Raw genomic sequence first — 26,095 nt, forward strand, 5'->3', positions numbered from 1 at the left:
AAAACAAGCATCGAGGGATAGACACATGTACTCCAGCAGTGCATGGAGCAAAGGTCCATGTCAACAAGCATGAGTGGGGATTCTAGTGATACTAAAAGAGGAGCACGTAGTGGTTTGTCCATCTATCTGTGGAGAACTCATAGCATTGGAGTGTCAAGCTGTAAAAGCGAGGGTGGATAGGAGAGGAAATAAAGGGAATCTCTCTCTCTCCGTGATGCAATGGAAATGAAGGGGAAAATCAGTAGTTGATGCCGAAACTACTGATACCATGTCAATATATGAGACGGTGCAGAGAGAGAGTAAGGTTTGCGGGGAGAAACACAATGTTTGTATGGCAAACACTACAAGAGAAAAGAAACTCAAAAACACAAGAACATGATGATGATGCACTCAATCATGTTATGAGAAGAAAAGCTGATACAATGGAGTTGAAGCTCAGAAGATAACTACACTATCGTGTCTGAATCAGGTGGTAGCAACCTTGGGGAATGTGCATAGTAAAGGAAGCAAAATGCAATACTCCAAGCAGTGGGCTATCCAAGTAATCACCAAAAGGTGAAGAACGGCTGTCAAGGGAACGAACCGCACTCCTCTGATGCCCTCAAAGATGAGGAAGATCATCACCAGTTGTCGAAGGAGCTAACCATCATCCTGAGATGTTGAGGAGTGAGCCATGATACAAAATGCAAATGTCAGATACCTCCTAATAGCCAAACGCAATGGTTTATGATGATGAAGAAAATATATTGAGATGCATTATCATTTTGTGAGAGAGAAGGTACTTACAAGTGAGATTGGCTTAGTATATATTAGCACACAGGATTATATAGCTAATATTTTCACAAAGACATTGGTTGCAGAGAAGCTTCAAAAATTTTGAAGCTTACTTTGAGTTTTAGAGATATAGTTCAACTTGAAGAGAAGTGTTGAGATGGCAAGCTCAACACGTGTGGACATTGATGATGGATCACATAATTAGATGGCTTTGCATGTCTATACTTAGCACGTCCATAGTAAATATGATCCTCATCTGGCCACAGACTTATATTTATTGCACCTACCTACAGTTGGCATAGTTATAGCGCCAATCAATTAGTATAGTCAGTTATACATTGTTGGACTTATGTCAGTTGTTGAAGACTGACACCTAGAAAAGGAAAGCTCACGCCTGATGCCCTTGATCAGCAAACTCAAGTTATTGAGGTGACACTACTTGATAAACCCTTCACCCGCAATTTGTGTTTTTGCGCTTCTGCGTTTGGGGTTTGCATTTATAGTTTGCAGCCCCAAAAAAGGGACGCCACCCTAGATTGACTATGCCTATTTATAGGCCGCTCTCTGATTCATTCCTTACAGCTCATCCTTCAATCCGTCACTCCCACTCTCTTCGTCAGTCTTCTGGCACTCTCTCTCTTCCATCATCTCTCTCTCTCTCCTCTCCTACCACCATCTCCACACTCATGGTGCTAGCCTTGATCTCCAGTTGGCTGCATTTATGGTAGCAATGTGCTCATCAGCTTCCATCCATCCTCCATTGTTGGCAACAACATTTTCTGTGCTCCTACACCTTGCGTTTGGAGTCCACACTCTCTTGGCTTTAGCATCCACCCTATCTGGCATCATCCTCAACCCTTCTGGCGGCTCCCCCTTCTTACGTTTGGCTGCCAAGGAGGTTCCTCACCATCTGGCGTCTCTCTCCAGTAAACCTCACCTTCATCAGAGGTAGTTGCACCTTGCATTTGGTTCCTGACTGCTTCCCACCCTTCTAATGCCGCTCACAGCAACAACTGGCGTCACCTCATCACGCTTGCATTCGCAGACCAAGGCTTCATCGGTTGCCTCCCTACTCGTAGATATCACTATTCATCCTTGTGTTTGCAAATTCAGAGGCTCCTCACCCTTCAACAGCAATCTCCCTTCTCCAGGCAACACATCCTCATCCTGCGTTTGCAGATTTAGAGGTTCCTCGCCCTTTGACAGCAATCTCCCTGTGCTAGGCAACACCTTCTCATCCTGTGTTTCCAGACTCAAAGGCTTCTTCGGCAATCTTCCTACACTCCATGGCTTCCTTTGTGCTACGAGACCCTTGCATCAGATTCACTTCATCAGCATGATTCATCTTCTGTGTTTCTTTTCTCTCTCAATGTTTGCCAAACATATTCTGTGTTTTCCCTCGCAAACCCTACTGTCTCTCTGGTCACTTAGTCATTTTGAAACCACTAGGTAGTAGTGATATCCCCAAGTACAAAAAACACCTCCAAACTGCCAATCACAAGATACAAATGATGCCTAATAGGTGAAACTTATCGCCAACTCTAGAAAACTGACACCAGATGATGGGAAAGATGTCGCCAGCAAGGAAAGTTCACAAACTGCAGAAGAGCTCCAAACGCACACAACATGATAAGGAAACAGGGCGCCTCAAAGAAAAGAGAAAGGGTAATCACGAACGGCAATGTCCTCTAGTAAGGATAACGGTAGCAATGGAGTGGAGAGAGAAGAGTATTGCACTGATGAAAAGAAAAGGCCTCGACTGGTTAGGGTGTCATACCACTCAATAGGCACCCATTGAAAAAGTGACCAAAATGTGGACACCAACTCTTTTTGGGAATATCAATGTCGAACCCTAACTCAAGTGCGAAAACTCAGAAAGTGGTTTCTTAACAGTAAATATATCAATTTCTACAACAACATGTACCCAAATTTCAAACCAAACTTTGAGTTTTCATATCATATGATCAAAATCATGATTCATTACACATGTCACGAGTGAAGACTCAATGGTTAAGATACTCTAACACAGTTTTTAATTTTCAAAACTTTAAACAACAAAATGAGTTATAATTTGTGACTCATGAAGCATCTAAAGATTGATATCAAGAGTGGTGGAACCAAGATGCATAGGTAAAATCAAGATACATATAATTATATCATGTGAATAATCTATCCAAAGTCCAGTGAGCACTGAGAACTAGTAACTAGTGAGTAATAAGTATCAACATCAATAAATAATCATAATATCATCATGTGCATGTGACATGTATAATGCCACTTCTATTAAATGCCAACTGCAATGCTAAACTAACTCCCAACTCCTAAGGTATCATGACTCCACTCTCCAAAGTCCATGAGTCATGACTCATCTGGATTCCAAGGATCCCTACACCATCTTCTCATCCAACTTAGGACCCTCATATTCCTTGATTGAAGTGACATGCCTCGAAAATGGATCCGATGCCATGATTAGGTGATGCCAAATGGGAATTTGGAAAAAAAGTTAAAATTTTGAAAGAAGATTGAAGGAGGAGGAGAAGGAGGACGGAAAAAGATTAAAGAAAAAGAAGGATGGAGGAATAAAAAGAACTGAGAAGAAAAAAAGGAGGGAGAAAAACTTAGGAGGAAATAAGAAAAAAAAAAAGAAAGGAATGAAGGAAGTGGAAGAAGAAGAACAAGAAGAAGAAGAAGAAGTTGGTGGTGGTGGTGGTGGTGGTGGTGGTGGTGGTAGAGTTCGAAGCTGCAAGAGCTAGTGTGCTTGAGCAAGAGAAGGAGATGGTTACATAGAAAACAAAAGTGAAACTGAAAACCGGTTTATGTGTCCACCGCAGGAGCTGAAACATCGTTTTCTTGTCCCTGTTTCGGTCTGAAAGAGCCATTCCGTTTCAAGATCCCCGAATCGCCATTTCAAAACACGCAAAATGTCGTTCCATGGTACTATGAAACAAGCTCACCCCCAAGTCACTGCGCTAGATGCACTCCCGGTCACAACCACATCTCAATGATTGGCATCCCATACCACCAACCCACACCATCCCAGTATACAGATGTGTCGGCCAATACGCCAAGAGTCCAAGGTGATTACACAATGCATGTGCACATTAGGGCCTTGAGTTCTATTTATAAGACTCAGTGGATCTAGCCCCGAAGTGTCCTTAGTGCATTCGCACTAAGTCACTTTGTAACCATTGTGATCAATACTACTAGCGTCGATCCGGATAAATAACGATGCATTGTTTGATACATAGATGACTGCCAATAATTTCTTCTCTTGAGTACTATAACATATTTGGGCATCAACAAGCTTATGGCTCCCGAATGCCATAGGTCAGCCACCTTGATAAAGAACAACATCTAAAGCATAATCGCTTATATCCATGTGAATATCAAAAGGTTTATTCAGATCAATAATTTGCAACATCGGTGTAGTGGTAACAAGTCAAACTCTAGTAAAAGCTTTGTCCACCTCACCTTACAGCCAAGGAGATCCGGCTGATCATAGGTATTTGAATCCGTCCAAATAATAAATCAGCCGCCATATAAACAATGACGGCATACTTTGATACATGGATGACCGCCAACAATTTCTTCTCTCGAGTAGTATAACGTATTTGGACATCAACGAGCTTACGACTTTCGAATGCCATAGGTCAACCATCTTGATAAAGAACATCATCTAAAGCATAATCACTCATATCCATGTGAACATCAAAATGTTTATTCAAATCAATAATTTGCAACATCGTTGTAGTGGTGGCAAGTCGTTTCAATGTTTGAAAACATTGATGGACCTCACTAGTCCAAACAATAAGCAAACTAACGTGCTTCTTCTTGATTCAAATATCCTTGAGCAAACGTATCAAGGGTTCAACAATATGAATATTGTTCTTAATGAATTTTTTAAAATAGCCTGTAAAACCTAAGAAAAATTTTACTTATCTTATGGTCCCTAGCATAGGCCAATTGAGCACTACTCGTAACTTTCCAGGATCAATCCGAATGCCATCAATTGAGATGTAGTGGTAACAAGTCGTTTCAATGTTTGAAAACATTGATGGACCTCACTAGTCTAGACAATAAGCAGACTAACGTGCTTCTTCTTGATTCAAATACGCTTGAGCAAACGTGTCAAGGGTTCAACAATATGAATATTGTTCTTAATGAATTTTTGAAAATAGCTTGTAAAATCTAAGAAAGATTTTACTTATCTTATGGTCCCTAGCATAGGCCAATTGAGCACTACTCGTAACTTTCCGGGATCAATCCGAATGCCATCAATCGAGATTACATGACCAAGATATAAAAGGTCCGTGTGAAAGAATTCACACTTTGGATAGTTTGCCAAATGATTGCTCTCATCTTAAGAGATATAAGACGATATGTAAGTGTTTGGCATCCTCTTACAACAGCTTAGTATAAATAACAATGTTATCAAGGAAAACAACTATCCACTTTCCAAGATACAAATGAAATGAATCATCCATTATCTATTGGAAAGTTATGGAAGCATTGGTCAATCTACAACATAAAATCAAAATTAATAATATCCATACTACATTCGAAACATAGTTTTCACGATATTCTCCAAAGCTATCCATATCTAATGGTATTCGGACCTTAGATCAATTCTAGTGAAAGAACACGCACCACAAAGTCACTCAATAAGGTCATCCATCCTAGGCAATGATAATTTATTCTTGATGGTCAGCTTATTAAGCCCTTTGTAATCAATACAGAATTGTATTGTAACATTCTTCTTTTTGGCAAAAAAGACAAGCACATCCCATTGAGATTCACTTGACTCAATATAACTCTTAGCCAAGTAGTCCTAAAGTTGCCTAGCAATCTCGTCCTCTTCTTTCAAGCTAAAACAAGTTGCCAACTAGGCAAACTTTCAATCCTATGGTCTAAGGCTCTGCAAGAGAGAGGAAGTCCATCAGTAACTCAAATGAAAAGACATGAATATTCTCCTGTAATATTGGATCCAAATACCTACTTACATTTCAATTTATATTAAGATTATTATTTAAAAATGAATTATATTGATAATCAATTAAAAGAACTTTTTCATTAAAACAAATATAAAAAGTAACGGTTGGATCATAAAAACATTGAGTAAACTCAATTACTAAAATCATATGTACATTATTTTCTAAGATCCCGGAGAGTAAAGAAACCTCAATCACATGGAAATAAACATCAAGCTCAAAAGAAAGTACATGATTTTTATAATCAATATACAAGGAGAAATATTTCTCAAAGAACCATGGCATGCAAAGAATGACATCCACATGGTCAAGGCTCATAAGTCCAAAAATCCATGGTCTAATGGTACTATTGGATTGAAAGATCCAAGTCTGACACCAACTAATCCCCATGATCCATCGTAGGACCCTCCGCATATTGGACACAATAAACTTGATCAGTGTAGCGGGTACCGTATGAAGTCACAATCTCTACATCAAGCAAGAAGAAATCATGCGGGCCAAAAAAAGCTATCAATGGGACTACCATTGCTATTACTAGCATTAACAAAACATTCTTTGAATAAAATTTCCAAAGAAATACCAAGAGCCTCGAGAGTATTTATCAAAGTCTTGAAAGTAAACTTTGCATTTTAGTTATGGAAACACTCGTGATTATCGCAACAATGACTTGTTGTCTGATGGCAAGCGAGACAACAGTCCTTTAAGCGATCCTCACTACCAGTGACCTTACACTTGCCGTCTTTTGTCTTATGTAACTCCAAAGTCAACTAGTAAGTTGCCGGCCACGGTAGATGACTTCTTCAACTTAAAGATTGAGATAGCTTGATGGGAATCCCCAATCGACTGGCTACTCCTACTTGCAGCAAAAGAATTACCAAAATTATTTGCATACCTGTACACATCCTTAAGCGAGTGAATAGGATTGTGGAGCATCTCATTCTAATAGTCCCATCGCAATCCAAAAAGGTATTGCATATAGAGCAGCGCTTGAGGATCACCCAAGGCCTTCGTTTTATGCAATATATCTTCAAAATCCTAAGAGTATGGATCCAAGCTCTTCTTCCCCATATCAAGCTCAAATAATTTTCAATCTGATCATCAGTCACCAAATGTTTCCAAAAAATGGATTGAAAATAAGCCTAGGTCGTTGGTTTACGGCATAAGCCCACCCACCAAGTGTACGCATTTCCCTACAACATTATTTATATGCCCAATGCGCTGGGCATCATCGAACTGATACATATCAAAATGTGTCGTCCATTTGGCCAACCATGAATCAATGTTCATCTCATCACATTCATATTTTTCCCCTTTGATGGGATCAAGTTGGAATTAAAGAGACAACATTCTCATGGCTACGTGCACAAATCGAAAATAGGGAGTGCACAACTCAACTAAAAGGAAAATGGGATGTGCACAACTCAGCTGAATGCCCCTACATTTCCATTACTTGAGCTTGGAGAATTGCTACAATGGATGAATCTCCTTCAAACTTCAAAGAAGAAGAAGCTTCGAGATGCTTGCCCATGTGTGTGTTCAGGTTTGGGAGAAGCCAAATAAGCATCCTCCATGTGCCGAAGTGCACTGAAACGGTCACATCAAAGAGAGATACACCGTGTAAAGACATGGTATCCACAAGAGGAGAGGTTTTGAAATAGATAGAGAGAAGTGATAATTTAAAGCTCAAGAAGTGAGAAAAACAAGAGCAAAATAGCAAAAACAGTCCACATTTAATGCAGAACTAAATCTTTTTTTTTTCGATAGTAAGCAAGGGGATAGCCTTGGTGCAGTGGAACAGGTGTATAAGCCCAATTCTAGTTGCAAAGAAAGATAAGTTTTGGTCAACTCTTCATTCTTCTTTAAGAAAATGAACTTATACATGGGCTATAAAAAATTTCACCACACGGATCATAAAGACAAACATCCTCCACGACTGTACTCCAGGAAGGAAATCAACCCCCCCAATACACGTGGCAAAGGTCAATCCCACCCAACACTCTACTCAGTTCCACTATGCTAAGTCCAATCCATGGTCTGTGCTTCGAACGAAGAGACGTGGCTCCATTTTGCTGCTCCACCATAATGTTACAACAGACTAGTGTAACGCTACCCCGCCATGACGTCCATGTTCTACACAATATCTCTCCACCCCCATTTGACGTGTTTATGATAGTTCGTCTATCAGAGTCACCTCTCTCTCCTCCTTGCTTATCACAATTATACGACTGAATTTTAGTTAGTTGTTTCTTCTTCTCTCCCCCGGATTGTCAATCGTCATGTTCTCTTTCTCTAAGATAATCAGTTTCTTCCTCCACGATCATCAATCATCTCCTGTTTCCCTAGTGTCCACATTGATTAGAATGCTAAGGCAGCATTTAATCTTAATGTTAAAATTAAAAGCAATGCTAACATTAAATGTTAGCTCAACACTAACATTTAATGTTGCGTGCATATTAAAATTAATAATACCATTAACCTTAAATGTTAAATCAAGGAAAATTATTGTTAATGAAAATTTTGATGCCTATCAAGGCTACAAGATTTCAACCTCCGACAACGATCTGCCATAGCTCTGTTGCACAAGCATCACCTCAACACAAATCCCGAACACGAGTACGAAACAAAAAAAAAAAGAAAAAAAAAAAAAATTGCTCTCGTACCCACCACTTGCAACACATGCCCTCTGTGCACACCTCTCCCACCAGTAGTCCCATACCATCCTTCACAAGACAAAGGTGTACTTCTAAGGTGTAAACTATCACAATTCCATGAGCAAAAGTGGTTTTATGCACATCATCAAGTCTCATATCCAATTGTAGGTTGATGCTTCGATACCAATGAAATGCCCCCTACAATCCAACCTGCACACAAGACACAATGCAAGCCAAGCTCACCATAAAAGTGACTCGACATCAAACTCATCTCCCAATTGTAGCGCCAAACAAACTCATCCCAAAACCTCGAAGCTAGCAACACTATGGGTCACAACCACATCCCAAGGGTTGGTGTCCCATCCCACCAACCCAAAGCCTCGAAGCTAGCAACACTATGGGTCACAGCCACATCCCAAGGATTGGCATCCCATGCAACCAACCCACACAATCCCGGTGTACGGATGCATCAGCCAACGGGCCAAGAGTCCAAGAGTGGTGATCACACAATGAATGTGCATAAGAGAGCCTTGAGTCCTATTTATAGGACTCAGTTGCCGTAACCCCAAAGTATCCTTAGTGCATTCGCACTAAGCCACTTCATAACTACTATGACGAATGCTACTAGTGCCCATCCAGATGTCCAAAGACATGACAAGGCTACTAGAGCCTCATTGGCAGCACTTCAAAGGGAGGAAGAAAGACCATCAAGATGTAGATGGATAGCAAAGAGGATACATGCAACCAAAGTGGAAATAGATGCTATAAAGGAGGCTGAATCAAAGTATAAGTAACATGCAAGGGCCTCTTTCTGGACACAGGCAAGTGATAGGGTGAACAAAAAATTCTTTCACACCATCCGTCCTAGACACTCTAGACAGGGTATTAGGCGACTTAGAAAAGTAAATGGATCCCTTGCCCAAGGACCATAGTAGGTTCATTAGGTGACCACGGATTATTATACTACTTTGTTGGGCACAACAATGAGGCCCCAAGATTGGAGGGATAAAAAGATTGTGTGGTAGAGTACCAAGAGAGTGGTCACAAAGAGCATGAGGATACATTTCATAACCCCATTCTCACAAAAGGAAATCACCGAGGCATCGCTAGCACTACCATCAATCAAGGAAGTGCCCAAGGGATGATGAATTGGATAAGGATTTCTTTCAGAGCTATTGGGACGTGATCACCACAGGACTTTTAGAAGCATTTCAAGACACCATTGCATTAGAAGATATTCCAGAAAGGATGTCAAAGGGATTGATTGACCTCATCCCAAAGGGCAGCAAAGACAGACTAGAGATCACCCAATGGAGACCAATAAATTTGCTTGGAAAAATGTATAAAATCCTAGCCAAAACAATCAACCTTAGACTCTCTCTCTTCATGCCAGATCTCATTCACCTACCCAGATTGGTTTTGTTCACAAGCACAGCATCTCTAACAATATTTTCACCTTCTGGGAATCCACAACCCTTACAATCCATGGGACAAGATCTCATTGTTTTGCTTCTTGATTTCAAGAAGGCCTATGATAGAGTTGATTGGGAGTTTCTGGAGGGCACCATATTGAGGATGGGTTTCCAGAGTAGTAGATCAGAGGTGTATCAACTCTATATTCATCAGCTCACAGCCAAGTCCTCATTGGTGGGACCAAAAGCACCAAATTTAGTATTCAAAGGTCAGTGAGACAAGGATATCCCCTTCCACCTCTTCTTTTCTTATTTGTTGTAGACGCTATGACCTCCTTCCTGAGGGATAGGAATACAAGTATTCGAGGCATCAAACTTCCCATTCCAAAGATTGAGGAGTTGCTCGATGTAGAGTTTGCAAATGACACATCGTTTTCCCTTGATGGGGATGAGGAGAATTTTAGAGCCTTTGTAGCTGCAATGGAGGTCTTATGCAGAGCCTCAGGAGCTCTTACTAACTGGCACAAATCCTATGGATTTTGTGTTTGTGATACTCAGCAAATAGACTTAAAACCACATGAGAGTTTCACTTGGGTCCTTCATGGCACTTCTATGAGATACCTGGGCATGTAGGCATTGATATTTCTTCAGGGTAGCAGTTGGCACCCTTATTACTTAGCACAAGACAGAAGCTACTATATTGGAGCACAGCAAGACTATCACTAGCAAACAAGGTGGTAGTTGCAAATCAGATCTGTCAGTCACCATGTGGTACATAAAATCTTGTTGGGCCTTCTCTAGGTCATGCATTGGCCAAGTGAAGCAGCTGATCAAGAATTTCATTTGGTCAGGTGGACAAGGTAGTCCTGCGACGGCCAAGGTAGCTTGGGATGTTATCATCCAACCTAGATCTAGGGGTGGTTTGGGGGTTATTACCCTAGATAGTCAGAGTAGAGCACTCATGATAAAGCTCATTGTGAGCGGCCTTGTTCCTGGTGAAAAGCCATGGAAGAAGCTATTATTATGTAGATTAGAGACCAGTGTTCCTGCTCATGGAGGGTGTGGCAATCTAGCACACACTAACTATTTTAGCATATCCAAGCTACAGGGCTTGGGAACAGTCTTGAGATCAGATTTGCTGCATCTAATATACAGGCATGGAGATCAACATCTACAGGACTTCATCAGATTGATCCAGTGAGTGTTGAAGAGAAGTTGAGGCAGCCACTTCTTTTTAATCAGCTACGCAAGACAGAGAGAGGCCACACCATTGGAGAGAGGACCCTCCTATCTTGGGGAGGTTCTCTGCAAACAAAGCTTCTACAGTGGGAGAGTGGTCTGCCTTTCTAGGAGCTGCCGGCCCATATACAAAGAGACTTCGAGGTATCATGGGGGGCCAGAGTCATAATGGAAAGCATCAGGGAGGTGGTACTGTTGAATGGAGGAATGACACAATGACAAATCAGACATGGATAGGGCTCTTTACCAGAGGAGAGATCCTTCCTGCAGTGGTAGCCACCAGTGGAGAGAGAGTGTTTACTTTTTCAGTAGAGATGGATGGCAGACTTAGGCGAGAGGATCTGATCAGTTAGAATTCACAGGATGCTCTCAACGAAGGATTAGACTTGTGGCTCAATGTGATAGGACTTGGTACTTAGACCAAGACTCTCAGACTTGTATGGAAGATGGATGGAGACATTGGGCATATAGCAGGTGGCCACTACAGAGGCTTTAATGGGATCCTGGGGAATGGATATGGAGGGATCCATATGCATCAGGATGTCCCCTTCTTTGGCTATGCCACTAGGTTGAGGAGGAGAATACAGATGAGCAGGACCAGAGTGGTGTCAGCTGAGCACTGGACTATCCATGGAATATCACAGCCTTTCCTAGCAGACTTCTGGAGGAGATTGAAAGACAGCTTTAGACCAAGAAAGATTTCACTCTCTCTTTGGTTACTAGCACACAGGAGTTTAGCAATTGGTACATGGCTTGGCTATGGTACAAATGTTATAAAGGTGCAGAATACTATCCCTTTAATACTCCTGAATAAACAGAGCAGTTTCCTTGAAAACAAGTAATCGAGGTATTTCTACAACAATTATGCACTCTGTGTTTAGGCACATGCCAGATATGCAAATATCTCCTCTTTTCACATTAGACAGAATTGGAAGAGGTTTAATGCCTTTAGCAATATACATCCAATGAAACAATGCATTCAATAAGATTATGCTTTCTCCCACAAGCACAAACAACAAAGGTTTATGTAACAAAATCGCACCAAAAAGAACACTGACCTGCTTTCCATCCTCACAATTCTCTCTCAACTGTAGCAGAGCTATGCAGACAGCCTGTTCAGTTTCTGCAAGTATGTTTCCTGCAAACCAGGCATGAACATTATTTAGTACAGAGCCTTGCACACACACAGCACATTCAAAGAACCATAAAAAGCACGCGCATAAGGAAACCAGCATCTCATCAACAATCATGGGTACTAAAGATTTAGACCACGGTAGCCTTGGTTCCCAACTGGAGAAAACTTAAATCTCGCACTGCAATCACATTAGGTGGATCACACTGTACCCTATTGCACCTGATCCCCTTAGTGCAGCTGTTGACACCAGACAGTGATGAACATTACAGGACAAGTGAAGCACCAAAAAGCAGAATGTGATCTCTGCTCCTGTAAAAGTGAAACAGTTCCTACTAAAAGTAACTAGATAACACACTGTCCAAGCACAAAAGACACCCTTCCTGCATAACATCACTGACCAATGTCCATCTAAGCCCTCCTGAGCTAGGCTGTAGATATGTGCACAAAGCAGCTGTATCTGACTTGTGCAAGATCACAACAATTAGCCAGGATCCCAATCTACCTGCAAGTTACATGCTTTTCCACAGCAAGAGATGCATGCTACACAAATTGAACACTCAATGTAATTAGCAATGCTGAACTACTGAAACAGCTTCAAGTGAGTCACTGCCAGTAGATTCCAAGCTCAGATACTTTTTGTCTTCCAGCTAGCAAAAGAATACGCCTGCAGCAGCAGAAGCAGCACAAATCCATCTGAATCTTCAAGATTTCTACCCCAGCCCCCGCGCATGATCCCTTTCTTTCCCCAGTCACCCTGATGTCATGCTGTCAGGAAGGACTAAGCTCATTTGGAAGCAAATGAGGAGCTTTGAATGAACCAAAAAGAAGGAAATTGAGCAAAAGTCAAGCTAGCTAAAAGGGTCCTGTCTTGGAGACTAAGACTTGATCACACCATGCACTAAAACAGACCAACTTTGGGTAATTTTAATGGCCTCAGTTCTGTATTTTTGTAACAAAAATTGATATGTACACAAAGTTTACGAAATCATGCAATAATGTTGTGCATCACAAAAACTAAAAATTTTAGCTGCTGAATGAGTCTTCAATGAGCGTCAACAGGTTTTGTAAGACTGGAATCTCAAAATGATTCCATAAGAGACCACATTTTTTTGCACGTTGTCCTTAGAAATTGCTGACACACAATTGTATATCAGTTCTTTATGACACACTAAAGTCAAGGATAGACTAGAAAGCTAAAAGGAGGCAGAGGATAAAAGAATAAACCAGTGTCCCTTTTTCGCAGCATTAGAGAAGAAAAAGTTGATGGACTAGGAGATAAAGTGAGATAAGCATCAAGTTGCAACATACCTGGCTTTGACATGGATAGTATTTCTAAGCTGCTCCAGACACGTGATGGGATTGCACATAAATCTGATCCTGATGCATACAGACACGCTCGTGCAAGGAGTGCAAGAGACAGCCTTGTAATTGGAGCATCTCTCAAAGTGAATACAGATTTGGCTAATCCTGGAAGTATAGTGTCGATTGAACCCAAGAACTTAGTTAAATGATGAGGTTGTACTGATGGTATGAGCTTTATCAACAACTCAAGGGCCTGCCTCTTGATTCTTGAAGATGGATCACAGGCTGCCAATGAAGAAACCTTATCCCAGGTTCCAGCTACTATGCTTGAAATAGATTCTATCTCACCCTGTTTTTCTATGCATTTTAACCAGCTCTGGTTCGTCTTAATACACGTGTCAGTTATGGAGCTGTTCATTGCTGTCTCTGTTACTGTCAGAGGGTTTTCTTTCTCAACAAGGTTTAAAAGCTGCTCCAGAGCTCCAGCCCTTAGCTCTGGTTCTTTGTGTTCCAACAAAACTTTGAAAAGTTGTACCAATGCAGAAGAGGAAAGGTTGTCAGGTGTGATTCTAGTAATGATTTTGAACAGCCATTTTACACTCAACAGTCTCAATGCAAGTCTTGGGGCCTGCGTACTTTGGAACTGTAAAATTGTTGAAAGTGATGGAAGAATTCTATAAAACTGGAACGAAACTGGTAGTGACAGGAGAAAGTTCATTTTACAACCCACAACTTGCCAGCATTTATGTTTCTGGAATGTCAACACAGCCTCAGCAATGCTCTCAAGAGAGGCTTCACCAAATCCAGATGAAATTATGTCCACCTCTCTTTGTGTAGACGTTAGAGACCCAGAACAGATTCTAGAAAGTAAATTGGTTAGCATAAGGCATTTGGCTGCCACAGAACTGACCTTCTCTACAAATTGAGTATGAAGGTTCCACACAGTTTCAAGAGATAATCCTAGAGTGGACACCAGATCCTTCACGCATTTCTCAAACTCCTCAAGTTCAGACTGATTTACAAACAGTTGGGGTTCTGAACACTTATATGATACTATGTGACCCTCATCCTTGCAACCAAGGTCATCCATGGGAGATGAGAGAGAAGCTTGACCATTCACATCCGACATTAACTTTCCATTGTGTATTTCTTGTAATGATGGGTGGACAGACACAGATTCTAGATCTTCACCTCTATTGTACAAGTTTGGTGATAAGAGAGGCTCATCAAGACCTTTTGGCGTAATCAAACCCTTTTCAAAAGAATATCCCTGTCCATCCAAAGCCTGTTCAACTAGCATAACCAATGCCTCAAGAATCTTCTGGAACGCACAAAGATAATCATAATAGGAAGTGGTCGGGCTGTAAGTAGTAAAACTAACCCATTGGAGTAGAAGGTGCATAAGTTCATTTCTCCTTGCAGTTGAAAGATCTGACAGAACAAAACCTGCAAGGTATAGCAGAAGTGCTCCCTGTGATGCGATCCCTCTATTTTCACTTTTTGCATCTGGGCCTCTTTGCAGTTGATCCATCAAGGAATCAAAGCACAAACACTCAAAAGTCAAGGCACCTGTGTTATCTTCAATTTGCTGTTCAGATGCTCTTGCAGAAGCTATCCCATACGATATAACAGGCTTGAGAGCTTTAAGCACAGAATCAAGTAGAGAAACATCAGAATAAGAGCTCTGACAAAGTGACAAGAGCACAGAAATGACCCGTGGAAGCTCTGGTATTATAGCTTCCAGATGTTCTTCCAAAATAACCTCCAAAAGACGAAGAATCACAAGTTTCATATTTGCTGCAGCATATCCTTTGACTTCGGATCTGAACCTTGGATGACTTAACATCATCCCTTGATCCACCTTCAGAAAAGGTTTCGAACAAAGCTCTGAGAACCAGCATAAGACATCAGGGATAGAAGATGGTGGAAGACTTTTCAGCTGAAAGCAGATGGCATCGAGCACATGCTGAGATATCAATTGGAACTGCTGTCCAAGGTTAGGAAAAAGGATATCCAACTCAGGGTATAAAACAGAAATAGCATTCCCAGTATCAGACTGCTCTATTATATCAGAACTCATTTCCTTTAATTGTGCTTGAGAGGAGGATCTTGATATGTCTTTTGCACACCTCTTATTTCTCATTAAAATTTCTGAAGATGCCATTTCATCTGCAAAAATTGACAATAAAAAGGACAACTCATGCAGATCCGAAGCAAGAAGAACAGCTGTTTCTTTCTGGCTTTTTGCACAACAAGCTACCCCTTTCCATCCTACATATCTGACAAGAGGAAACGGAGACAAAGTAAAGTCCATTATCCTTGCCATCCAAACTGATGCTGGGACCAAATCCTTGTAATGAATAGAACCTGAATAGCCAAGCTCTCCATTCTGATCCAATGATCCACCACCAATAGCAGCTACCAACAGTCTATCTAGCAGAGCCCATTGTCTACAAAGATGATACATTGTGGGTGAAGCTTGATTTATTTTCCCTTCTTTGATTTGTGTGTGATTAAAAATAAGAGACAAGTTTAGCCGCTCTGCAATTTTCAGAAGGGTATCTACAACAAGCTCTGCAGAGCATGAAAGTTGTGTAGCAGAATACAGCAGAAATAGAACTCCTTGCAACAGGACCTCATACATGTCCTCACGGTGCTTCTGCAGTTGGGAAAAAAGAAACTTAGAGAGCAAATGCTCATGGTTTCGAACAAAAGTAATTGCATCAACTTTGCAGCTCTCATCAACATCAAAGGCAATTATGTGAGAATCAACAATACCCTCAACAGCAAAGGGATCTTCAGGAGCAAAGTTGTGACTGTCAGTACTTCTTGAAATCTCATGATCCCAGTGTGCAGCTTTCAAAAGAATTTGGAGAACTGCCATGTCTCTCTCTTCTTCAAGACTAAATAAGCCCCTCTCAGCTTCTCTTTCATGTAAGCTTCGAGACCCAGAAGATATTTGGGATGCTAATTGTTCTGTCTTCACCTTTTTAACCCTGTCGAGCAGGTGCTCATACTCAGTTGACTGTAGCATAAAAGATGGGTTTAAGTGACATTCTGCTGCTAATAAGAGAGCATCAACTGCTGCAAGCTGATTATCCATATTTGCTTCCTGGTCATGTAGCTCCATGGCAATCCGCATAAACTCTGCTGCCCTTACTTCCCGTTCATGATAGGAGACAAGCTGTAGATACTCTGCTTCCAGGTGGAAATACATATCTGTGTGACCCAAATCCACTGACAAGGGTTGAGATGCAATTTTGTCCTTTCTGTCCCCAAAATCCTTTGCCTCCCCCCTTACCTCCAACTGACCAAAACCTTGATTGTCTGGAGAAAGGTTCAGCTGCTTCCACTTAACTGCTTTAAGTTCTGCAGGTACAAAAAAAAGGCTGCCGTCTTCAAGACTCTCACTAGGTAGGGGATCCGATTTTGCTACAATTTCCTGTTCACTTACCAAAGCGTTTGGTATACACTGGTTAATGTTTAAAAAGTTGGAGTCTGTTAATGAATGTCTAGCTGCAGAAGATGTGCTTCGGTCAACTTTCTCTTTTCCACCCTTGTACGCATCAATGCCAGGAGGAAAGGGCAAATTTGGTGCCAAAATAGCAAGCAAGACACTGCAACAAAATGTAAGAATAACGCATTCAGCATCCCTGAGGTTATAAAGACCATACAAAAAGTTACATTCTTGTTATACCGACTACTTGAAGTAAAATTTGTTTGGCATTGACTTTATCAATTCAGACTCATGTCTCTCTTCAAACATTTTCATGCCCAGCCCAATTCACACCCTGAAGTATTGTACTCTCCATGGCCAAACGTTTCAAATGAATTTTCCTCCTTACATTTGAATTTCTTGCAAAGCAAGGCAGTTGTGCATCCTTTTATGTAACTATCAACTTTGATGATGAACAAGCCACAATGTTTTAGTCATGTTTCCATGGTGAATAGTTTTCCCTACACCAATTTGTTATGTAAATAAACGTACATAGCAAAATCATGTATATGTCCTGTAGAAAAATTTTACAAACCTTCGAAAAGGGAACAGAAGGTGCTAATAAACTAATATTATTTAGTGATTCAGACTCCTGACTTATCAAAGGACCTCTTAGTCTGCAAGACATTGCCACAAATGGCAGCACGTTACTAGCACCCTTCCATGGTATGTTTAAATAGCCAGATCCAGGCAGGCCATGGATCATTGGACCGCTTCTACTTCAGAAACTCTTTTGCAGATGTGGACACAGATTTTCATATTCTCATAAATAGCCTCAAATGAATTGTTTTTGAATTCAAAAAAACTTCTGCTCAAACCACCTCAGCTGAAAGACCAACACTAAAAATACATGGAGCAGAACCCCGAAAAGAAAGTGGCCAAGAAAAAAGTAGTAACAAAGGCGTTTGTTCATTTTTGCCATGCTTGTAAAAGTTGATTGAGCACCTTGTGTAGGACTTTGGCCCCTGAGGGTGGCAGCTAATCTGGGAGATTGTCCTATCTGCACTAGTGAACTCTTTAAAATATGTAAAGTGCAAAGGATATACCACGAAACAGGAGGCAAACAAAGGCTGAGAAAATGCATGGCAGTTTGAAGAAGCAAGCAGGGATTACTGACCTAGGAAGAACTTGCCCTCTTCTCCACTGTGATTCAAGAGCGGGAAGAATGGTTGGTTTTTTAACGGCTGTTCGGATAATATCCAGTGCCAAAGAGCAACTCAACTCCTGATTCTCACTTAATACTGCTGATACATCACCAAATGCAATTGTATTTTGAACAGGTGTTGTTGCAGGTACCAAATATGGCTCGAGTATCTCTATAAGGAATAATACATTGTGCTTTGCCCGCTGCACATCAAACACAAGGTCAAAAGATACATTATTTTCCATTGTTTCTCCACATGAAAGTTTCAATGATTTGCAATCAATTTGGATTTCTAAAATGCAAATGTATACCTTGTACATAGTTAATACATCATCCATGTGCCCTGAGAGACCTAGCATAATGTATATCAAAGCAGCACGAGCACGATCTACTCCTTGATTTATCACCTGCAGTATGACAGCATCAGATAAAAGAGCTTAAGTATGGACTCTGTTAAGAGCGCAGTTTGAATGTTGTCTACAGAAATAATCTGGCCTATAACTCTAACAGCCTTTTGAAGACATGATTCTACTGCCTTTCAGCCTTTTGAAGACATGATTCTACTGCCTTTCTTTTTATTGCAAATTTTTTAAAAAGTGTGGCTCATAATACTACTCAAAAGTGAATACCAACAAAGTACAAATGCTCAACAGTTTAGCAGGAACCGAAAGAAATACGGGATATATCCTCCAAATTGTGGGCGTAACTATCAAATCTAACACAAGTAATCAACACTTAGCTACAGCTGAAGCCATGGTGGAGGAATGTACCATCACCAGGGTTTACCATCCTGTGAAGTGAAAAACAAGCTATGGCAACCCCAAGTGTGAAGGAGTGCTGCCAAAGCCTGTGTTGACACTGAGTGTCTCCTTGAAACAGCTCGCGGCAGCCTCTGAGGTAGTGAATGATGGTTGACCAGTATTCTGTCAAAATGTCAGACACTGAAAGGCTCTCACCACCGAAGATCAGCTGGCAGTGGCCCTTCCAGACCAGCCAGTGAGGCTAACGATAATCTCTTGCAGACTTGACTGTCACAGGCAGCAAGCTCAGAGATCTGTCAGCTGGATAGAGCCTCCAGGCTCACAACCCCACAAGAGCCAGCCTCAACAATGAAAATCATTTCATGCACCCGCACCTCATACAGTAGGTGGCATCTCTAGTTGGCTGACTGCCAGCAGAAAGCACCCCAGTTTTCACACCTGAGGTTGGATTCTACTCAGCAAAGGATCCTACAAACTCCTCTCCTTACTAGTTGTGCAGTGTCACAAGACCAAAGACAATGCTTCTTGGTCTCCAAGTATCACTGAGGGCAATGCTGGCAAACCCCACCTGCTGCATCTGAGCCAACTAGTTGCCAACTACTAGACCCCCATGGGCCACTAGCTAGAGGAAGTATAAGACCTTCATCCACTACTTTCAGTCCGATAGGTGCCTCCAAAAAGTACATATGGAAGGGTTTGTGATGCTATGCTTTCGGAGTTTAACAGTTCATATCATCATGCATCAGAATATGCATGTTGATTCATGTTGTGTAGGCGAAGAAACACCTATTGAAGAACCTCCAAGTCTGCATCCCTGTAAATATCTTCCCAAACCCTAACTGAATGGGCAGGTCCAGGCCCCCAAACCACCCATGAAATAAGCAGGTGCTTCTAGAACTGCAACCTGTCTTTACCCTGCCGATGTGCAGGTTTAACACGACGTGTCATCTACCAATCTCCTTGTGAAAACACAGCTACTCTTAACACTTTCTACAAGCTCTGACAAACTTCAAGCAAGCTGTGAACAAAGGATGACTTGGGGAGGGTGGTCAGCACCATGGTGAAGACCCACCTCAAAGATGGTCTCCGGTCTCCTAAACAGGGATAACACTCCTAAAAGCCATCATAACGGAGAAGGTTCCGAGGCTGCCACCTGATGTAAGCCCTCATACCACAAGCTTGCCTAGAAGAGCTTCGACTGCAAATCCCTGGGCCTATCCAACACAAAAAATTCCAGACTAAACCATGTGGCTGAGAAACTCCAGATGGAGAGACACACCTGATGTAAGCCCTCATACCGCTAGCTTGCCTAGACGAGCTTGGACTGCAAATCCCTGGGCCTATCCAAGCCCGAACACAAAAAGTTCCAGACTAACCCATGTAGCTGAGAAACTCAAGATGGAGAGACACACCAGCATGAGGCAATATACCAAGCCGTCACTAATAGAACCTATCTGATAAGTAGACCTCAGCCTGCTGTGCAAGACAAGTCTGCTCCAATAGGTCAACCTCTACTGCATGAATCCAACACAAGTATAAATAGTGTGGCTGCTGTGATGTTGAGTCCCACCATAGAACTCAAAGAATCTGATTCTCTACCCTCTACTCACTCATCCGAAACCCAGGTGAATTCTCAAGATAGTGCTATTAGTCAGGATTTGTAAGAAAACCCACTAACTTGAGCCAGTTGATTTTCAAAGAAGTTGTCACATAGAATACCTCTGAATGCCAATCTCACTCTCTAGCATCAACTCATTCTCCTCAACATAAAATATTGTGCCATCTGCATACTTTGAGCTCAGCAACTCTCAAGGTAACCACAAAAAGTTTCACCCCTGAAACGTTGCGTTTCAGCATGATAGGTTTCACACTTGAATAGGTCTGAGGCCAAACGCTACATGAAATGCCAGAATAGCACATTCACAATGCATAGGTTCAACTGTCTTTTAACAAATAGGCAAGCCATTGCATACTGAAAGTCTAAAACATTTCAGCAGTGAAACAGGTTTCACATTTCACTCCTTGTGAAACATGTTTCATGGTTACCATGGCAACTCTCCCTTCGTCCACAAAGGTGACCTACGACCCCTCAAACCTGCTGACTCTCAATCTAAGGAAATAAGGCATTGACTCTGCAAAGAGTAGGAACAAGTATGGAGTCAAAGGACAGCCCTACCTAACTGACCCTCCTTTCCACGCTCCTATGGTCACCTGCTAAACGACCTACAAACTGGTAAGACCAAGTACCAAGGAAAGCCCAACCAAGCTATGGCACCCTCCAGAAAGTCCCGACCAAGCTATGGCACCCTCCAGAAAGTCCCGATCAACCCCATCATAGGCTTTCTCAAAGTCCTGAAGAATATTTCATTGCTCACCCACTGTTGGGTTCACTTTGGCATGTCATGAATGATGCTTGAAAGGAAGGGCCGAAGTTTGTTAGTGATCATCTTTGCAACTGCCTTATAGTCCATTAACAAGAGGGTGATGAGTAAGCTACAGTTAAGAGCCCCTCCCCTGCTTCCCGAGTTGGCAAGGAGGAGAAGCCAGACTATGCCAACAAACACACTATCACGTATCCACCCAGAACTGAAGATCTCCTAAAACGCTTGTAGCAGAGGGTCCTTCACCTCCTCCCAAGGTTGAAAAAAGAGCTTCTCAGAGAACCCATGCTTCATTGGGCACTTCTATCAATCTATCACTAGAAGGCTCAAAGAATCTCCTACTTAGGTGTGAGAAAGGGATCACCCCATCTCCTATAAGACCAAAAATGGGACACACTACCACCTCATTCTTGTAGCGGAGCACTCAAACCGATATGATCTCTTGTTGAAAAAGCTTTTTGAAATTTGTACAAATTAGTGCCTAGTCTTATAACCTCCTTTAGGCAAGACCTAACTCCACCATACTAATCTCAAAGGCTCCCAACTTGATCCCTTGATGTGTTGGATCGATGTACCTAGAAGAACTCTTTGCAAATAGTATGTCCTTTCTGGGCCTAGAAGGCCAGTGTGCTGAGGTGCAAAAAGAAAAATCTGACCTCCTATTCTTTATGCTCACTAATGCAGCTCGCACAAGAAGCTCTTCAGTCTAAAGTGTGTGGTATCCATGGGAGTTGTAGAAACAATTGGATGGTTGTCAGGTCATAGCACAAAAAGCCTCTTCTCTTCCCAACACTATTGCCTCACGCAGAGCGCCACCTCCTAGCATATCTTGCTCGACTCTCTCAAGGTCTGTGCCACCTCCTCGACAAACAAATTAAGCATAAGCATGAGTCTGCAGAGGATATCCAAGCATTGGTATGTGCCTCTCATGTCTCTGTCTCAAGACTTCTATGTACTGCTCAAATGATAGATTCAAGAAACACCAATCGAAACATAACTTGGGCATATAAGACTCCTGTTGAGCTTGTTACTTTTCAACACCACACAAATTGAAAACAGTTGTTCTCTCAGGTCTTTGTAGATATGGATGGAACTATCAGATTATCAAGTATATACACTAATCAAATATGCAAAATAAAATCAATGTGTAGCTTCTCATACTACATTCCTCATGTCTGGCTGCTGGCATCAGCACATTCAAAAAGCTACACCTTCATTAAAGGCACCATGATAAGACCTAGAAAGACACCATGAGAAAAACACTCTTAAATCATCTAGTTTATTTTATCCTTCCTTCTTACTAGAGATTTGGAGCCAGAACTTACAGAACTATGGCAGCAACAATTAGGAGTCACGGGGCATAAACAGATTGTTGGAGTTGAAATGCAATGCCCAAGCTCTTGAAGAGGAGGAATATGCTAAATATAAATTTCTAGCCCATCTGGATGCTTTGCATGATAATAACTATCAAACCCATCATTTCTTAGCTCGTATATGCCACCAATATGCACAGAAGAACATTGTCTGTTTGATGAATGAGTAAGGTGACATGGTTATTGAGCCTATATCTATTATTTAAATGTGCCACCAGTATTACAAATCTTTGTTGGGTCCACAAAAGGTTCTTTCCGAGGTTGTGCATTCTACCTGTCGATACTTTAGTTGTGACTTGGTCCACAATCAAGGATGATGTGCTTGTGAAGAAAACTACTAGGGTTTGCACTGAGGACACACAGTGTACGACCACAACACAAACACAAAGAGACAGACGCAGCACAGAGGGAAAAACTCAAACCCCAAACGCAAAACTCAAAAACTCAAACCCTGAACGCAAAACTCAAAACTCAAACACAGAAACTCAAACACAAATAGAAGAAGGGAGAGAGAGAACACAACTTTGAAGTGAATGAATGCTGTAAATGAATGTAAGAGTGTACAGTGTGCTCAAGGGCAAAGCAATGTCATAGGGTGACGTCCACCGGAGACAGATCCCGAGTTTGTGACCACAAGTCGAAGTGTGAAGAGAGAGGAAACTGAAAACACTGACACCAGGGGCTGCCAGAGATAGAGGCAACAGCTGCAGAGGGGTGAGATGACACAAGGCGGCTCCAAAAGGATGCAAACGCAAGCTGTAGGATGTCGCCTGATGTTGGAGATATTGGCGATGGCAGCTGGAGGCCAAACGCAGCCTAGGAGATGGTGCAAGACAGTGGGCAACAACTGGAAGAAGGCACCAAGGCACTGCGACACTCGAGGGAGAGGTGGCAGCAGTCGCGAAGGCTTGATAGCCACGTGGAGGTAGACTAATGGCTGCAATCTGCACTAGGGAGTGTGAAACCTGCACAGACGGAATGAGGTTGAATGGGGGCAGCCTGTCTATTTATAGATGTGGAAGGGTGCCCCAAAAATTAGGGTTTTTGGGAGACCACTGAAACTCTCTCGGACCGCTCCCCTTTTTAGGGTTTTTCATTAATTAGGTGTGTTTTGGGACTGTTTAAGAATGCTAATCAGCTAAAAAGCATCTTTAAGCTCAACACATCCTCTTAGGCCCAAAATCGAGCAGAAAGGTTAGGCCAGCCACTTTGATATTTATTGACCCCAAGGCGTCCCACCCCAAAGCAGCTAGGGCATCGAACAAAGCATGCACGGTGGCTGCTTAGTGGCCTACCAAGACTACAGACACGATGATTATCTTACCAAGGGAATCCAAGTAGTCACCCCAGAGAGGACACAGCATCGGACAAAGGGTGCATGTCGGCTACCCAGTGGCCTACCAAGCTTTCTTTTTTTATGGGTCATACAAGCAATAGCCCTTGCTCTCCAGACTGTAGCCAAAAAATATGCATTTAACAACCTTGTCATCATCAAGCGTTCCATGAAGCTCTTTCAAAGCATGTGTATAAGATATGAATCCAAACACCTAAAAGTCGTCAACTTTGAATTTCATGCCATGCGAAGCTTCGAACAGTATTATTGTCTTCAATGCCTTGGTGGGTACACCATTCAACATATGATCTGCACACTAAAGGCATTCTAGCTAAAATTTATGATCAGCATGCACCAAGTCATCTCCATAAGAGTCTGATTCTTCCTTTCAGCAACAACATTTGCCTAAGGGGTCATTCTAATAGTGGTTTGATACGTAATGATATGATCAAGCAAATTATGTCTCAAAAGCACAAGATATGTACCCCCCTCCCAAATCCATGCGAAGTGTCTGCTCTTTCAAGCCAGCTTCAACCTCAAGCTTTGCAAAAAGATATTTAAAATGCATGAATACATCAAATTTTTCCTTCAGCTCATACACCCATATATACAGAGTACTCATCAATAAAAATACCAAAGTAAAGATAACCCCTAAGTGCACGTCCTCATGGGACCACAAACATCAGAGTGAATAAGCTGCATTTTTCGGACAGCATGCACTACAGCATCCTTTTTAAGAGCAAACCTATGCATTTTTCCCAAAATACATACCTCGCATGCATGAGGAGGTGGAGTCTCCACTAGAGGCAATGCATCTGCTATATGAAACCTCTGAAAGGTCATCAAACTCCCAAAACACATACGTCCATAGTGGGTATACCATAGCTCCGCATTCTGCATTGCGGGTGAAAATTTAGTAATTGCCAAAGCATCATTAGACTATCTATCATAGGTGTCCAACAAAAAGAGACCCTTATACAGGGTGCCGAACAACCTAACTGCATAGTCCATCTATCTGTCTTTGACAATACATTTCTCCCATGCTTATTAACAGAAGAGATAGAAAATAAGTCCCTTGTCATGCCAAGCACGAATACGACATCTAGAAGCATGAAATTAGAACCATTTGTAGCAATAATAGTGATTGTACCAATGCCACATACATCTTAATGCTACTATTCGCATATGTAACACACTTCTAAGAAGGGGCTAAATGCAAAGAGATAAACAAAAACTTCCTGAAAGTGATATGCTTTGACGTCCCACTATCAAAATACCATGTGCATTGCGTTTGAGCAGGCATTAAATGCAGAATCTGCCATTGAAGAACCATAACTGCTTAAGAGAAATGCATAATCCTCCTCGATAAAGTTGGCTAAAGAATCACCATCAATAGATTTGTTAGCTGATGTCTCTGAGACAGCCAACCCGGAGTCCTCTTTGGCCAATCTCTTCCTGCATTTATCAATATAGTGACCACGCTTCTTGCAATAATAACATTTCCCCTTCTTTTTAGACTTTTGTGTGTCTTAGACAACCTAAATTTATGGCTTTGGAGCATCACTCTTTTGCAAATTTTCTGTGTTTTGCTTGGCTTTTCCTTTGCATTTATACTTGGAAAGCATAGCCACATCACCTAAATGCAATGCAACATTCTTTTGAGCTTATTTCTCTTGCAACAAGAGGCCTTCCAACTCGCAAATGTAAGGATCTCCTGTACCCCCCGACAACATCAAAGAGATGTGGAAACCAAGATATGGCTCAAGAACAAAGTTCAATGTGAAGTTTAGCAATGCATCCTAAATGACCTCATCAACATTGAGTAACTGCTCACGCAAATCCTATATGTGAGAAAGGTGATCTATCATGCTATAACCCTCACCCATGTTCATGTTGGCCAACTCTCTACGGATATAGGATATCCTGGCCTCGTTGCATGCTACAAACATGCACTCAAGTACATTCCAAGCTGATTTTGAGATTCTATAAGACTGAATGTGCAAAATAATTACTCTTTTTATCACTGATAAGGCAATCAAAGAAAGTGCATGTGCATCCTTCGAGTCCCACTTCCTGTGATCCTCGATAGGAGAGGGAGGAGTGGTA

At 41.7% G+C, this 26,095-nt stretch overlaps 1 protein-coding gene across 4 annotated transcripts in view; it reads right to left on the reverse strand.

The window, feature by feature from the left end:
• LOC148035365 (uncharacterized) overlaps positions 1–26,095 on the reverse strand; it is a 244,427-nt gene that overhangs the window by 56,944 nt on the left and 161,388 nt on the right. For all 4 annotated transcript variants that reach the window (XM_087680397.1, XM_087680398.1, XM_087680400.1 and 1 more), the window contains 4 exons: positions 18,453–18,548; positions 18,115–18,344; positions 13,508–17,118; positions 12,123–12,202 (listed from right to left, as the gene is read on the reverse strand). In XM_087680397.1, the coding sequence (XP_087536523.1) occupies positions 12,123–12,202; positions 13,508–17,118; positions 18,115–18,344; positions 18,453–18,548 (4,017 nt within the window). The remainder of the gene's footprint in view (positions 1–12,122; positions 12,203–13,507; positions 17,119–18,114; positions 18,345–18,452; positions 18,549–26,095) is intronic.

The sequence above is a fragment of the Lygodium microphyllum genome, chromosome 6 (assembly GCF_053477565.2).
Source record: "Lygodium microphyllum isolate KBCC chromosome 6, Lygodium_microphyllum_v1.1.10, whole genome shotgun sequence".
NCBI classification, from domain to species: domain Eukaryota; kingdom Viridiplantae; phylum Streptophyta; class Polypodiopsida; order Schizaeales; family Lygodiaceae; genus Lygodium; species Lygodium microphyllum.